This window comes from Sitophilus oryzae, unplaced genomic scaffold (genome assembly GCF_002938485.1).
Source record: "Sitophilus oryzae breed Bouriz unplaced genomic scaffold, Soryzae_2.0 scaffold_111_pilon_pilon, whole genome shotgun sequence".
NCBI classification, from domain to species: Eukaryota; Metazoa; Arthropoda; class Insecta; order Coleoptera; family Curculionidae; genus Sitophilus; species Sitophilus oryzae.
Window position 1 is genome coordinate 5,204,868 of NW_022145749.1, and position 16,873 is coordinate 5,221,740.

General features: G+C 32.6%; 1 protein-coding gene across 1 annotated transcript in view; it reads left to right on the forward strand.

The window, feature by feature from the left end:
- Positions 1 to 16,873, forward strand: part of LOC115884484 (pancreatic lipase-related protein 2) — a 36,185-nt gene that overhangs the window by 16,361 nt on the left and 2,951 nt on the right. The window contains exons 3-4 of the mRNA XM_030903082.1: positions 4,914 to 5,062; positions 16,625 to 16,870. Of these exons, the coding sequence (XP_030758942.1) occupies positions 4,914 to 5,062; positions 16,625 to 16,870 (395 nt within the window). The remainder of the gene's footprint in view (positions 1 to 4,913; positions 5,063 to 16,624; positions 16,871 to 16,873) is intronic.

Sequence of the window (16,873 nt, forward strand, 5' to 3'; positions counted from 1 at the left end):
CGTGCGACTAAATGGTTATCGTTGAGCCACGACTATCGAATGCTTTTGATAAATGAAATTTAGTATTCGTTTGATTTTTGTATGCGTCAGTGCATTATTAGTTCTTCCAAATTTTTATAACTTCGCCGTATAAATACTGTGCTATTTTTGCGTTTATTAAAATAGTTAAAATACTAAAATAGTAGTTATTTTTTAATTTTATTTATTGACGATTGTATGCATGTGCAGGTGGTCAAAATTTTTCCGAAAATTTGTGTGGTTTTCCGTAGTCCGATCTTTCAATTATTTAATTTTATATGGTATATGGTCTCTTTTTTAATGGGAAATTTTGAGAAGTAGCAATTTTTAAGAGAGATGAGATGAACTTACAATTAATTTTAAAAATACATATTTGTATTTTAGATGTTTTAATGATATGAATTAGTTGAACTTAATAATCATATTTAAGTAATCTGGTTAAGTAAATGGTTATCGAACTCAAACTATGGGGTGAGAAAATTAAAATGAAAGTTTTACACGTGCCAATTTAAAAAAAAAGTTAACGATGTTTGTATTTTGTGTATGCTAATTCTCTTACATGTAGTTTTTTGCGAAGAAATATTTCATTTTTTTTTAAAGTAAATGCCAGTAAAAGTAAATATAATTTTTAAATAGTAATATAAAGCACCTAATATAAATAATTTTGATTTCTAATTTTTTATTTATATTTTCGTTCCATTACACTGCATGCTTAGAAAATTAATAAATGTTTATATTTCATGATTTTAAAATTTGTTGTTAATATAACAAATTAGTTCTGTAATTATTATTATTTAATAAACCAACGTTGCCAAAAAATTTAAAGACTATATTATTTTTAAATAGGATCTAATATAAATAATTTTGACATCTAATTTGTTGTTTATATTTTGCTACTGCTTAAAAAAATATTTATATTAAATCATTTTAAATTTTGTTGTTAATAGGTATAACAAATTATTATTGTTATTATTATTTATTAAACCAGTCTTTGCTTAAAAACATTAAAAATCATTTTCTTACATTCAAAATAACAAGTATTATTGCAGTGTAACAACAGAATATTAATAAAAAAAATGCAGAATATATAGACATACTATCCCTAACTAACTAAAGCTAAACAATAATATTCTTTGCTAATATCAACTAATACCAAAATATGGCAACAGCGCCCTTCATAATGTATTTTCTGTGTAAATACTAGCACCTCAATAAAAAAAAAATGTGTCCTTATCTATATCTGACTCCGCAAAAAATCAAAGATGCGGGCTTCATTCATAGCATTGCCACCGACCGCTCGCTGTCGGGTTTCTTGGAAAGAAACCTACGTCGCCGGGCTACAACTAAAATTCAGTTAATATTTTATTATAATCGATCCTGACGAATAAATGAATTTCATAAATGAATGAATTTTATAAATGAATGGTTTTTGCTGCCGAATTACTAGAATACAATATTTCAAGGCAGATGACGCATCTATTCGATAATTTTTATTCGAATAGTTTTCAACGAATGTTTTTTACTAACTATCGAATTATTCGAATGAATTGCAACTATCGAATGTTTCGATAGTATTCATTCGATAGTTCCCACTACTACTGTCAACGGAAAAAGATCTTACGATAACGGACGTTTTGACACTTTTTTGACAAATTTAATCTAACTTTAATAAAAATATAATACAAATAAGAAAGCTGATTCTTTAATATATCTTTTGCTGTGCTCTCCTGACCAAAGTGCGGGCCGTCTGGCTGCCGGTAGACTACTGCGGTTAACTACTGCGCATCTTACTAAAAATAGTACATACTTAATATAATAGTACAAGAGCTAGCACCGTCGGGAAAATGAGAATTTTAAGAAAGCTGTTTCTTTAATATATCTTTTGCTATGCTCTCCTAACCAACGTGCGGGCCGTCTGAATGCCGGTAGACTACTCGGTTCGCTACTGCGCAATCACTATGCGCAAGTCACATCTGTACAGGGTATCCCATTTTAAATAAATAAATAAATATAAATAAATGCCTTTATTGTCAAAAAAAAATTACAATTTGTAGACAAAGGTAAAGTAAACAAACAAACAAACAAAAAAGAATACAAAACAAGTATACAAATTCAATTGTCAGTCTTATTGTTTAAAATAAACATTTATAAAGGTTTACAATGTCAAAGAATAAAAAAATAAAAATAAGATTCAAAAATATTTAGAAAGTTTATAGTAAATATAGTAATAGCAAATATTAGACCAGTTTTTACAAGATCAAATTCGATTATCAAAATATAAGTCATTTACGGCGCACATACGGGTATTTTGATTATTTAAGCGGCCAAAAGTCAATTTCGTAGAACTCATTGCAGATGGAAATAGAGTAGACCTAGCGGAAGTTGAATAGCGGCAGAATAATAGGCAACCCTGTATTCAACGGCCAACATGATAATGGATCAGTAATACCAAGTCACCTTTGATCCTCTTTGACATGTCAACGTTTAGTTTGAACAGTGTGTACATTAATTATCCAAGATATATATGAAAAACTAAATAATGGATCCTGAAGTTGCTGGTAAGTGGTTACATATTTAATATTTAAAAGTTTTTAAGTATTCAAAACATATTTAGCAGTGTGCAAAATCATTGCATTATTTTTGCTTTCATTTTAAATAATTCTTTCACATAGCTAAAGGTTTTTGTTATACTTTAGGGTTCGTCCCACATATTTAATAAAGTTCAGTGTCAACTTCAGAGTATATAGAAAATGATTATCACTAGTTTAGCTGCTAATAGCTGCGCAATATTGTGTTATGCAGGTTTTAAGTTTCTTTGTGTAAAATGCAACATTAGTAATTCTAGAACAATTTCGATTCGAAGAGTGTCTAACTTTGTTTCAGGGTTATCAAATGTTCGAGTAGTAAGTCGGAGGTACCTGTTTGATAAAATGCAAGAGCGAGATCTGCCTACTTTTGACGATAAATTAGAGTCTCTTGAAAATAATATTTTGGCATACCAAAATTATTTTGAAAACCAAATAAAAGATTTAAAGCACAGATTCTCGTACATCAAGTCACAATTTAAGCAAAGATGGTCTAATGCCCAACGAAATCTTGATAACTTCCTTAAAAAAACTATGCCTGGTTAGAAGGAACGTTTGAACAACCGTAGCACACCGTTCAGGGCGTCCACCAAAGGAATATGCTAAATTAAGCGAAGAAGTCAACGAAGACGAACTGAAGAACTACGAAGTACAACAAGTAAGGAAATATTGCTTCAGGCAGCACAAATAACACTTCAAACTTCGGGAAAACGAAGTGCCTCGCAGATGCTTAAAGAGATGGTCATTTCACCCAATTGTGCAAAAAAATATAAAACTGCATACACTAAAACTCTACAGGATGAAAAAGACAATAAACTGGCATCTATTTGCGCACTTTCAATGTTTGTTGAGGCTGATCTGACTAGGCGGCAATACGAAATTATTAGAAACACAAATGAAAAAATTGTATCCTTGCTATAGTGTACTACAAACAGCAAAACAACACAAAAAATCGGATAAAACCACTTTTTTGTTTATGTTTAAACTAAATATACTTTTGGCCGCCTAAATAATCAAAATACCCGTATGTGCGGCGTAGAAAGCCTTGTCTAGTAAATAAGATTTCAATACTTTGCGAAATGAAGAAAATGATGTTATGGATTTGATTTCAAATGGCAGGTGATTGTGAATTTTGTTCGAGTTGTATAATATTGAACTTTAAACTAGCTCTGAGCGTGGGGTAGGTAGATAAAGATCTTGCTCCGGCGTTCCTGAGTGGATAAGTGTGAGATGGCCTTTCTTGAGAAACTGATACATGCTTACGTATTAGGCAAACGGATTCAAATATAAATAGGGAAGGAAGAGTTAATATTTTTAATTTTTTAAAAAAAATCCTGGCAATAAGTTCTGCTTAGTCCCAGTAAATATCGAACAGCTCTCTTCTGGAGCTTGAAAATACGGTCAAATTGAGTCGCACAACACGCACCCCCGAAATGGAAGGGCATATCTGAGGTGCGACTCAAAAAGTGCATTATAAACAGTTCCTCATCCTCGTGTGGATTATGGGATTTCTCGTTTATGAGTAGAGATACAATGATGCGATTTTAACATAACTTGGCTGATTTTTTATGAAACTAAATAAATCGAATTTGTGATGCGCAGTAGTGAACAGATGTTGAATACAGATATGGGGGTTGCGCAGTAGTTTACGCAACGTCTACCGGCAGCCAGACGAACCGCATTCTGTTCAGGAGAGCATAGCAAATGATATATTAAAGAACCAGCTTTCTTAAAATTCTCTCTCAAAAACGTTGCTAGCTCCATGCTAGCTCTTAGACTGCAAGTAAAACAGCGAAATCGTTATGGAAATGAAAATATAAAATGACATCAATCACAAGCAAATCGTATATCCGATGAACGGAAGCATAAAAATGCCACAAATTTATAAACTACATAATTTTCTAACCAATCAAAGTCTTTAAATTCAACCAATAAAATTAATATCGTATCATCATATCGTCGGATAACGGATGCATGCAAATCAAGCTTAAATCCTGTTCTTTAAACCTCATTATTTCAGTGGAATTGGTACTGACTTACACTGCTTGACTTACCCATAAATTAAAATTCCTCCAGAGAAAAGACAATCACTGTCACTGGCAAAAGCTTGCAATAACGTCGTTTACGTTTTTAAAAATGACAAACTCCGTCCTTATTTTTTTTTTATTAGATGAGACTATAGCAATGACTTTTCCCCAGAGTATCATTTTTGTTAAACTTTTTTTATTTTATATTTTTTTCTTGTATTAATTTATTTATGTCTGTTTATTTATATATTTATTTAGTTAGATATTTGTGTATTTATTTCAGAGAAACTGGCAAAAAAAGGCTTAGAATAGACATAAGAAACCATTTATCTTTGCGACTATCGGGATTTGATCCTGACAGAAAAAACGCGATCATTATTCATGGATTTAATGGAACGGAGAGCAAAACACCGATGACAGTTCTACGAGACGGTATGGAGTGACAAGGGTTTTTTATCCGATATCAACCTATTATTAGACTGATTTTATGATTTATTAAAAGCGCGTCAAATATTCTTCTACCGGGGTGCTCAAAAGTGGCTTACCCCTATAACTTTTTTATTTTTTCAGATAAAAACGAAATTTTGTATGTTAGTATATGACATAAATTAGGATTGATTGACGTATTCAATTATTTTTGGTCGCTTCCTGTTTCACCGGAAATGATGACAAATTTTTATTTTTAAATGGCATCCTCGGTATATTTTTACTTTATTCTACAGAAAATGACACACTGTGAGAATGAATGAGATCATATATGTCAACTTTTGTCATGAGTTAAAATTTAAATCTAGAGTACCATGGTTGTGTTAAAAATACTAATTTTTAATCAAGGAGCCTTGGAAAAATAGATTTGATCGTCTAATGTTTTTCGTGTCTTGTTCTGGCCAGTTAAAATATGCCTAAATCGTATTTTTAATAATATCTCAATTTTTTTAAATGGAACAAGGATGGGTCATCAGCATATTTAGAAAAGGCATTTTTTTAAGAATAATTTGGTACTACACACTTGGTATTTCGGGTCACATTGTCGTTATGAACCACATGTTACAATTAAAGTGCCATTTTCTATCGAATAAAACAAAAAAAATACCGAGGATATCGTTTCAAAATCAAAAGTTGTAGTAATTTCCGGTGAAACAGGAAGTAACCAAAAACAATTGAATAGATCAACATCTATGAGACTCTTAATCTCAGGGTCGTGGGTTCGTGCCCCACGTTGGGCGCCAAACTTGTGTAACGTTTTCTTGACACAATGCAAACGGCAGCTTTTCGTCTTTGGGAGCAGTCGTAGGTTCGTTTTTTCTTTTTTTATTTTTTTTTATTAGGTGTTATAATTAATCAATAAAACAATAATTATTGGGCGCCAGGACATTCACTCAGAAATAATAGATCTCTTTACCCCAACTTAAATTTATTTATAATTAAAAAAATATTAGACAAGGACAAGGAGTAATTGATGTGGATGAAGTTAGGTTTTTAAAATGAATTAATATTTAAGAAAAATAAGTAATCAACATTTAAATGTATGATAAAAAAAATAGTATCACTTGTTTTGTTGATCAAAAATCATTGACTTATTAATATTAAATTACGCAAAATAAAGTTAAATAAGTACCTCAAACTAACGCAGTTCATGAACCTTGTTGTATGCGCACATAATTCCGTCAATCAATCAAAAGTTAATTAAATAAATATGTCAAGTGACACCATCACAAAATACTTGACAAGATATTAAAATATATAAAAATTTGTATATTTAAAATTAAGAAAATTATATTTTAATAATGAAATTCAAAATTGATATCTAATAATTACATAATTAATTACGTAATTCGTCAACAGTAAGTAAATAGATTTGAAATGAGTTATTAAAAAAATGTGAAATCTGGCCTGATTATCCGGTGCAATTCCAGGCTTTGGCTCGTCCTTCTGGATGGTGTGTGGACGCTAGGTGTGGGAGCTCATCCCCAATCTACCACAGCCTCGAACAGCCCCTTACAATACCACCAGCCATGTGGAAATCAAACATGGATCATAGATACAGGCTCTCGTACCTCAAACCACCAATCACGACATATAACTCGCCATGTAACTGGGCGGTAAAACCCTGGAAACGACACAACTTATGCACAAAATGCATTTTAGAAATTTTAGAACTTACCTCACAATGCTGAGGGTTTACTCAAAAATTAAATTCATGACAGGACAACCAAAACCACGTTTAGAAAATCTGTAAAGAGATAAGGTTGAACCAAAAAAGTAAAAATGTGATGAAGATCAAAGTTACCACAAAAATACCCATGAAAACTTAAAATTGATTCCTTCCCCAAATGCCAGGAACCACTAGGACTACATTCCAAAAGTTAATAGAATTAAAGAGTTTAAACTTTTTCGGATGACTTCAGGTAAGTATGTCGATGTTTACGCCACGAAATCTGAATCAAAAATGGTGACTTCCGATGGTCAAAAAGATGCTCTAGTTCTGCGCCAAATATTTTTGACAAAGAACAAATTTAAACAAAAAAAAATTGAACAAAAAATTTGCAATGGGCGCATTCAGTAAACACACCGGTATTAACCGGTAAAGACCTACCGATAACTTTCATTGAACGACAGTGGCGGACTAAGGGGGGGCGGAAGAGGCGGTCCGCCCCTTCTTTTAGGGGGCCTCCAATTCTTAGTAAGTTTCTTTTTAATCAATGTGTTCATTCAGTAGTTATGAAGCAGTTTGTAGGTGGAGTATGCAAACGATACGTATACGCCAACTATAAACAGTATAAATGGAAGCAGATATTTACTTAATTATCAATTATATCAGGCCCCAGTAATTGTCAATGGCATTTTCTATTTAGGAAATTAAATAAAGGGATTCTTTGTTAAAAATATCGAATAATAATTATTTTTTATACATTTTGAGACTGAAGATATTTTTCAATGGTTTCATTATTTATTTTTACTGAATAAACATTTTAAATTACAACCAATGCACAGAATAACTTGTATTCTAGCTTCTTTACCGATGATGAGCAGTGAAGTCTTTAGTATAACGGGGGCCACGGGCCTGAGACAGCGAAGGGACCCCCTTAAGATTTAGTTTGAAAACGTATATTTTTCTAGATTTTATCTAGCTTCCTTTGATATTAAGTGTCAAACAGTCAGACAATTTATTTCCATCTGTCAGAAAATGAATTATTTGAATTTCCTATATATTATAAATACTGCTGCTTAAAAGTTTAAAAAGTGTATTTATATATCTTGTATTTTCGTTCTTGAGTGATTATTTTAATTGATAATGATTATTTTAATAACATACCGTATGATCGAAAAAAAAAAACAGCGCAAAGTTAGCTTGGAAATGATGATCGATAATATTACTGTCATAGGCTACTGGTTAAAATCAAGAAAAATATACGCTTTAAAGCTAAATCTTAAATAACTTAAAAACGATTAATTTTAGGTACAGGAACATGTATAGTCAAAAAGTAACAAATTTTAAAAACGAAAGTAACGAAAGCCTTTTTACGAGTGAAATATAAAAAGTGAATTTCCATTTGAAAAAAAAATGATTTATGATAATTTTTTAATCGCTCAATTCCATGACAGCTGCGGCCATTAATATATTATGACATTCGGACAATTTAATTTTTGACATAGATAGCCACATGTCTTATGGTACTCATGGTCTCTTTATGGTACAGTGGCTGTGGCAATCACTAAATTTGACGTTTAGGCTATATACATATTTTTGACAGGCAGTTTTTTTCCTCCAAAAATTATAAATATTTTTTTTTATCAAAAAGGTTAACGTTAGGTTAGAGTGTTTAATATCAAAATTCATAAAATTTTACAAAAATGGTCACCCATTTGAAATAAGAAAGTTGCTGTCAACTTCCGGTACTTCCGAAAGTGCCGCCATATTGGAAATATTTTAATCGATAGATCTCGTTGTGAAACAATGATATGCACAAAATCTCGGATCTAGATATTGTAGTTCTCTAGAAACTTCTAATGCAGGCTCAGCCTGGGATACCCTGTATAAATACTTCAATTTTGTCAACCATTATAGGTACATAAGTCATTCAATTTTTACAAAATGTGCATTAGAAGTACATCATTATCTGAACAGACCGGGGGGCACATTTAGCTTTGCCGCCCCGGGCCCCCGACACGCTTAGTCCTCCACTGTTGAACGATCAAGTTACCGGTACGTAAATAAACCGGAAACAAAATACGGTAGGCTCTCAAGTGATCGGTGAATCAACCGATGAGTTACCATTGGCATTCAATTTAATTTTCTGCACCAGTAGACTCACTGGTGTGTTTACTGAATGCGCCCAATATTAAGAGACCACGGTATATCATTAAAAGCGCGGCCGCTACTGATCCCCTGTAAAATATCAACCATGTGATCACACCCGTGTGGGAGAGCATCGAACAATGCTTCGAACGTTGGAAGGTCCTTTGACGCGGGTGAAATTTACCGACGGGAGCCCGAACTTGCTTCCAATTGGACACATGGATCTCTGCGCTCCCACACGATGTGGCAAATGTCCGTGCCTCCAACTTTGGAAGGTGTTCGCCAAATCGTGTAGGACCGTCTTTTTACTCATTAATCAGACATACTTGCCGTTGAACAATGGCTGGCACATCATTTTTTATTAGAGAGGTGCAACATATCTCACAGAACGCAAACGTGTTATAAAACGTGTAACCTAAGTTTTAATCATCTGCTGATGATGCTAACATGGTTAGCGAAACGCACGTCCAGTGTAAAACTTAAAGTGTTTTGGTGTATTGTGGTGATTTAGTGTTTTATTTTGATTCTAAATATAAAATATTAAGAAAAATGAGGGTTTAGTATAAAAAATTAATATTGTTGGAAATACCATTCTTAAGTTTCGGCACAGCAAATTTTTTGTTTAAGTTTGTAACCTTGTTGTCGGTTATTTTTTTATCATTTGTTATATCCTCTTTTTCATCAATCATATATTCTGCCTTATACATACATTAGAAGGTATTCGATAGGAATCAATTCAATACACCAAAACATTTTTGCACTGGACGCACAACTTCTGCTGATTATGCTAACTTGGTTAGCGAAACGTGCGTCCAGTGCAAAAGTAAAGTATTTTGGTGTATTGTGGTGAATTAGTGTTTTATTTTACTAGTGCAGTTGTTGAAACCATACATTTAATTGTATTACAACAATGAATTAATGTACTTTAATACAAAATATTGGGATTCCATTCGGCTATCGTATTAATATTAGCGCCTCTAAATATTTTAATAAATGTGGCGTATAAAAAGTCTCCTAAATGTGGCGTATAAAGTACTGGCAACATATATAAAAGAAATGTTAGTAGAGGAGGTTGATGAAAAAATTGGAGAGTACCAATGTGGATTTAGGAAAGGAAGAAGTACCATTGACCAAATATTTACCCTTAGAGAAATACAAGCGGAGAGTTATGAATACGGAAAACAGACAATACTCTTATTAATCGACTTTCAGCAGGCATATGACAAAGTTAAAAGGACGGAGGTATTTAGAGCATTAACAGAATTAGGGGTTAGCAAGAAACTGACCAAGATGATAAAATTGACACTCCAAGAGACAGTAAATGAAGTCAAAGTAAACAAGAAAACAACGGAAAAATTTATAATCAGGGACGGATTAAGACAGGGGGGTCCTCTATCTCCAGTACTGTTTAGTGTAGTATTAGAAAAAAATATAAAAGACGCGGGAATCAATAGAGAGGGCCTTCTGTATACAAAAAGACACCAATGCTTAGCCTTTGCCGATGATTTGGTCATCTTAGCAAGAGATCGGAAAGAGCTGATATCGGTGACCAAAAGACTAGAAAATCAAGCGCAAAAAGTAGGCTTAGTGTTTAATGAGAAGAAAACGAAATTTATGGAGTGGTCAGATAGAGATTTTGAAAAGGGAAGATGTCTACAATTGAAGTCTGAGAGAGGTAAACAATACAAGTTTGAGGAAGTAGATACATTCACATATCTGGAAGCAGTATTTCTAAGGAATCCAAATGTAACTCAAGAAATTATGGCAAGAATAATGGCAGGAAATAGATGTGTCAGCGCATTACAGAAAAGGTCAACATTTCTAGAAGTTTAAAAATCAGAATGTACCAAACAATGATAAGACCAATAGTGCTGAATGCATGTAAAACGTGGACGTTCAATGCAACAGAAAGTTCGAGGCTAGAGATTTGGGAAAGAAAAATACTGAGGAAGATTTTTGGAGGAAAGAAGATAGACAACATATCGACCAGAACAAATGAAGAAGTAAAGCAACTATATCGGGCACTGAGTATAACGGGAGTAGCAAGAGCACAAAGACTGAGATGGCTGGGACACATTGAACGAATAGCAGAAGCAAGAATTCCTAGTATGATAATGAAACGTGAAATAGGTGGAAAGAGAAGGAGGGGTAGACCGAGAATCAGATGGAACAAGGATGTAGAAGAGGACTTGAGAAGGATAAGAGTGGATGGGTGGAGAATAAAGGCAAAAAACAGAAACAAATGGAGAAAGATAACTAATCAAGCCATGAGCCTTTTAGGCTTTTAGAGCTATTTTATATATATATAAATATTTTAATTGCTTTTGTTTACTTTTTTAAATATTTTCATATTCGATTATTCCTGTTTCGATGGAACTCGTTCAAAAATTAGTTAAGGATATAAGTTAATTTAGTTACTTACTTTCTTTTAATTTACAACATCCCGTAAATAATAAATTGAGTAGGTAATATATTTCAATGTATTACACATAAATTACTTTTCAGGACGCAATTTAATCGGTACTTAAAATAAATGCACAGTTATTTTTTTTCTAGGCCATTAAGTATATTTTAAAACGAGGGGATAGATATGTTTTATTTTTCAATGAATACTTACTTATAATTTATAAGTCGTAATCAGGATTATCTGCAATATTGCATTATGCAAGGCGAGTGTCCTATATTTAATATTTTTACTGTTAATGTCGATAATCTTGTTTGGTTGGTAAAGTGAACGTTAATTTCGAAGAAATTATTATTCTTATTTTTCTAATTACTTAGTATGTGGTAAATTTAATCATTGACGATGTAATTCTGTATTTTTTTTATAATGTCTAATTAGCAGGTTTGGAAAAAATCATAATTTTTTTAAAAAAATAAAAAAAAATCAGATTTTTTTTATTTAAATCATATTTTTTTTATTTTAATTCAAAACAATAGTTAAATCGGATTTCCAAATGACTAGGACTTATTTCCAATTAAAGTCCTATCCTGAATGGCTAAATCTTTATAACTCTGCCTAATACCGATAACATTAACAATTCTACGGCGCGTGTCATTTTTCCACATCGGTCACCCAATATATTCCGCAAAAAAGTCGCTCGTTTCAGATGAAAAGGATTTTTTTCAAACATCTCAAAAATATTAACTTTTGTCATTTTAACGCCTAGGCATAAAAGTAAAGCACTGTTACGCCTAAACACAAAAGTACAAAAATATATTATTAAACTGATATTAAGTGTCAAATTCAACGAGTGTATAAATTGTTGCTTGATTACTGTTCATATTATTTGCAAAGTTTGAAATTGATTAAAACATTATTTGAAATGTTTTAAAAGAAATAGTATGTTCTATTCGAGTTAAAATGTACTTTTTGTGCATCCTTGTAACGTCGGAATAGCTTTACGATGGTCCTTCAAAGGTACAGCATCGTTAAAAAAAGTATAATTTTTACTCCTAATAAAAGAATACACTATTGTTCGGAAATAGTCGCGAATGAAATTAGTATGCTTTATCTAATGTCAAAGTATAAAGTACTTACTGCAGATCAAAATGACGGACGGTAGGAATTTGGAAATATACAACCGTCTCTAAAAAAAATATAAAACAACACATTTTCTGACAACGATTATAGATTCTCGGGAATGAAGATATAGTCTCTATATCAGAACCTAGTTCTATTCTAGACTTTGCGAATGATATGTATTCGAACAGCGAATTTATGACACTTATACATAAATTTTAAAATAAATCCCTGCATTTAGCGGTCTAATGGATTCACACGAAATTACTTCAAAAATCGGTCCAACATTTAAATTGATGAATAGATATTTTTATAAAATTTTATAACATTTACAATTATTTTTCGATTTATTATGTTATATCTGTTCAGTTTTCTAGGACACATTTTTATAACTTTTACAGTTATTTTTCGATTTATTATAAAGTTTCAATAACATTATTTTTTTTATTTAAATCACATGATTAAAATTTAAAAAATCACTTGATTTAAATCATGTCAACCTTGCTAATGAGGAAATTGCATGTTTTTAAATAATGGTTTTAAAAAATAGTTCATATAATTACAAATTGAACAAAAAAAAATCGTTGATATCGGTTAAGAAATGCCTCTAATATAAAATAATTAAATATTGTTAATTTAAATGGCCGGGCAAACGCTCTCTACCGCGCCTTGCCGCTGTGACGTCACCCGCCGTTCTTCTGGTTGAGTGGAGCCAGACGCGTGTTTATTTTACACAGTTTGCTTTTAAACGCTGTTGAATCCGAGTCAAAATTTTAGTTATTTGTGTTAATTAATACATAATTAGTAATTAGCGATATTTATAAATAGTAATTGATGAGCGAAAACAGAAAAAAATGGTCCAAGGCCTTGAGAGGAGATGAAAAGAAAAACGTTAAATTATCCTCTATTTTTACGATTTATTGTTTTGAAGATCATTTTGATGTAAATTCATATATTTATGTAAATATATTGTCTTACATAGGTATATGAAATTTGAATGTACAGGGTTATTCATTATATTTTGACACCCACATACAGCCTTAACTGCAACTTTTAGAAGAAAACTTAAATAAAAAAGTGGCATGGTTTTTCATATACTCTTTTTTAAAATTAATTCTAGTTATACAGGGTGTCTCAAAAAAGGTGGTCCAGAAAATTGTAGGTATTTATCGCTTTACAACTGTCAATATTTCGTAAACATTTGAAGCTAGGTATAGGATATTATACATGAAATATATCTAGAATATCTAGAAATTTCCGAAGAATCCAACTTTCTTTTTCACGCTCTGCTCTGAAGTTATTTTTTCACGTACTAAACAAATATTTTTGTCTCTTTTCACTTCTACATAACCTACCGCATATCTCCGTACGTCTCCCTACCTGATCTAAAAAATAAGTTTATAACATTAATATTTATAACTATATAAAAGTTCGTAACAGTAGGTACCTACTTATACTTAAATATGCCTCAGTACTACAAAGAATAAATGTTACATACCTCTCTGTTTTTTTCCTCGTAATTCAGCACCAATAAATTGGGAATTTGTATTTATAAAAGCAGCCAACATAAAAGCATCGACTTTTGGCAAGTTATCTGATTGTGCTTTTACAAACCCGGAATCTGCCATTACTTAAAAAATTCTCAGAACACACAACACATACAAATAATAACTGCACAAAAAAGCATAAAAAGCTCCTTCAATCAACGCTAAAAGCAACAAAAATGTCTTAGTACGCCACCTAAATACGTACATAAACGGAACACGTCTGGCTGCTGCTGGCCATCGCGCGTCGACGAGAACGGCGGGTGACGTCAGACCAATAGAATATCGTTTCAATTCGCGAGGCGTCGTTTGCGTTATCCATAGTATTTTAATGGCCCGTTTTATAAAATTGTGGTACTGCTTTCAAGAAAAAAGTTTTTTTTTGCATTTACACATATTTATTCTAATAAATTGAACAGTTTCTGGCGAAAAATAAAATATATGCATCTTCCTCATTAGTAATATTACCGACATATCTGGTTAAGTTTTAAAGAGGGAGACTAACGTTTTTTATAGGCATTTCCCGAAGAATGACTATGATGAGTAAGAAATATACTTTAGGTTACACGTTTTATAATACGTTTGCGTTCTGTGAGATATGTTGCACCTCTCTAATAAAAAATGATGTGCCAGCCACGGTTCAACGGCAAGTATGTTTGATTGTCTGACTAACGAGTAAAAAAGACGGTCCTACACGATTTGGCGAACACCTTCCAACGTTGAACGCACGGACATTTGCCACATTGTGTGGTAGTCAGGGTTAGGAAAACTACATGTTACTTTTAAAAACTACATTACATGTAGTTAATGTAGTTTATGTAGAGGGTGTAGTTTATGTAACCTATGTATGTAACTTTCAAACATCAAAGGTTTGAAGTGAGGTTGTAATAAGTTGAAGCTTTAGAAAACACAATGTATTTAAGAAAACAGAATAAATATGGCTTTAAATATAATATTCGCACATCATATTATGTAGACCCCTCATACAAAGCAAAATTATTTAAATTATCAATACATAGTTTATTAACGTAGTTTTCATGTAGTTAATAAACGGGAAAAGTCGTAGTTTTTGAAGAAAAACTACACGTAGTTAATCAGGTAAATTACGTCTTAACAGGGACGCGCCAAGTATTTTCGGCGCCGCGCCGTCGACGTCGTACGAAATAAGGGTAGGCGCCTTTCTCCAATATTATAATATTAAGCCAAAATTTCCAATGACCAGCGGCGCGGCGCTCGACATTGGTTGATCTTCACCACTGGCGTTCATAGATAAAAGTATTACTTAAATTTTATGTTAATTTGTTGATAAGTTCCAAAAAATGGTTTCATTATTTTTTAAAGTCAGTGACCGCAGGCGCCTTTAGGGCTTTGGCGCCGTCGTGCGCCGCACGACCTTGCTTATATGGACGGCGCGTCCCTGCGTCTTAATTGACTACTTCCGAACCCTGGTGGTAGTGCAGAGATTCATGTGTCCAATGTTGGAAGCAAGTTCGGGCTCTCGTCCGTAAATTTCACCCGCGTCAAAGGACCTTCCAACGTTCGAAGCATTGTTCGAAGCTCTCCCGCACGGTTGTGATCACATGGTTGATATTTTACCGGGATCAGTAGCGGCCTCGCTTTTAATGTTATACCGTGGTCTCTTATTCACGTTGCAAATTTTTTGTGTTGCATTGTTCATTGCCAAATATATGTAAGGCGAGCTTATTTTTCACTATTAATTATTCATTTTACTACAGCTGTAATAGATTATATTTAGTTTAGATATGTTATCACCATTTCAGTAGAATACATGAAAGTTTTTAAAATAGCTTATTTCTACACACATTTTCCTACAAACGTAAACAACCGGCAACACTGTATGCCGCTTTTAATTTTGTCTCTCTGTCTGTCAACTGGTCATTTATATTATTCTCTGTCACACTCATTAAAATCCAGACCACATAAATTGGATGAAACTTTTCAAATTTTCGCTTAAAAAAATCGTAGCTTAAATCTCATTGAGTACCATGGCTGTGTTAAAACACTAATTTTTAATCAATTAGTCTTGGAAAAATAGATTTGATCGTCTAATGTTTTTCGTGCCTTGTCCTGGCCGGTTAAAAGATGCCCAAATCGTGTTTTTAATCATATCTCATTTTTTCAAATAGAACAAGGGTGGCTCATTGGCATATTTGGAAAAAGCATATTTGGAAAAAGCATTTTTTAAGAATCATTTGGTACCACACACTTGGTATTTCGAGTCAAATTGTCGTTATGAACCGCATGTTACAACTTCAAATAAAGCATATGCGAAAATGTCAAAAGTTGACATATGATATGTCATTCTAATACCGAGGGTGTCATTTAAAAATCAAAGGTTGTAGTAATTTCCGGTGAAACAGGAGGTGACCAAAAACAATTCAATACGTCCATCAATCCTAATTTATCTCATATACTAACATACCAAATTTGTTTTTTTTTATCTGAAAAAATAAAAAAGTTATAGGGGGTGAGCCACACTTTTGAGATGCACCCGGTATGAGAGAAAAGAAGAGAGTGTCCTTTCTCTCATTTTCTGAATATCGTCTGTTAGATTCTTTCCCTGGACAAACTCTAGATAGTAAAAGCATTTTTAACTCTATTCACAGCGTTCCTGTATAGAAGAGACTATAACATTTTTACGATAGACTGGGCAGACCTCACTACATTTCCGTGCTATCTGTCATCATTATCTAATACACGTGTCGTGTCTCAATGTACTGCAAAACTGTATGCCTTTATTATGGACCATGGTGGAGACGCTACGCAAACGATGTGTGTTGGTCATTCCTTAGGTGCTCATATCTGCGGTATGGTCAGTAATCATCTTAGCTTAAAACAGCATAAAATAGTAGGTA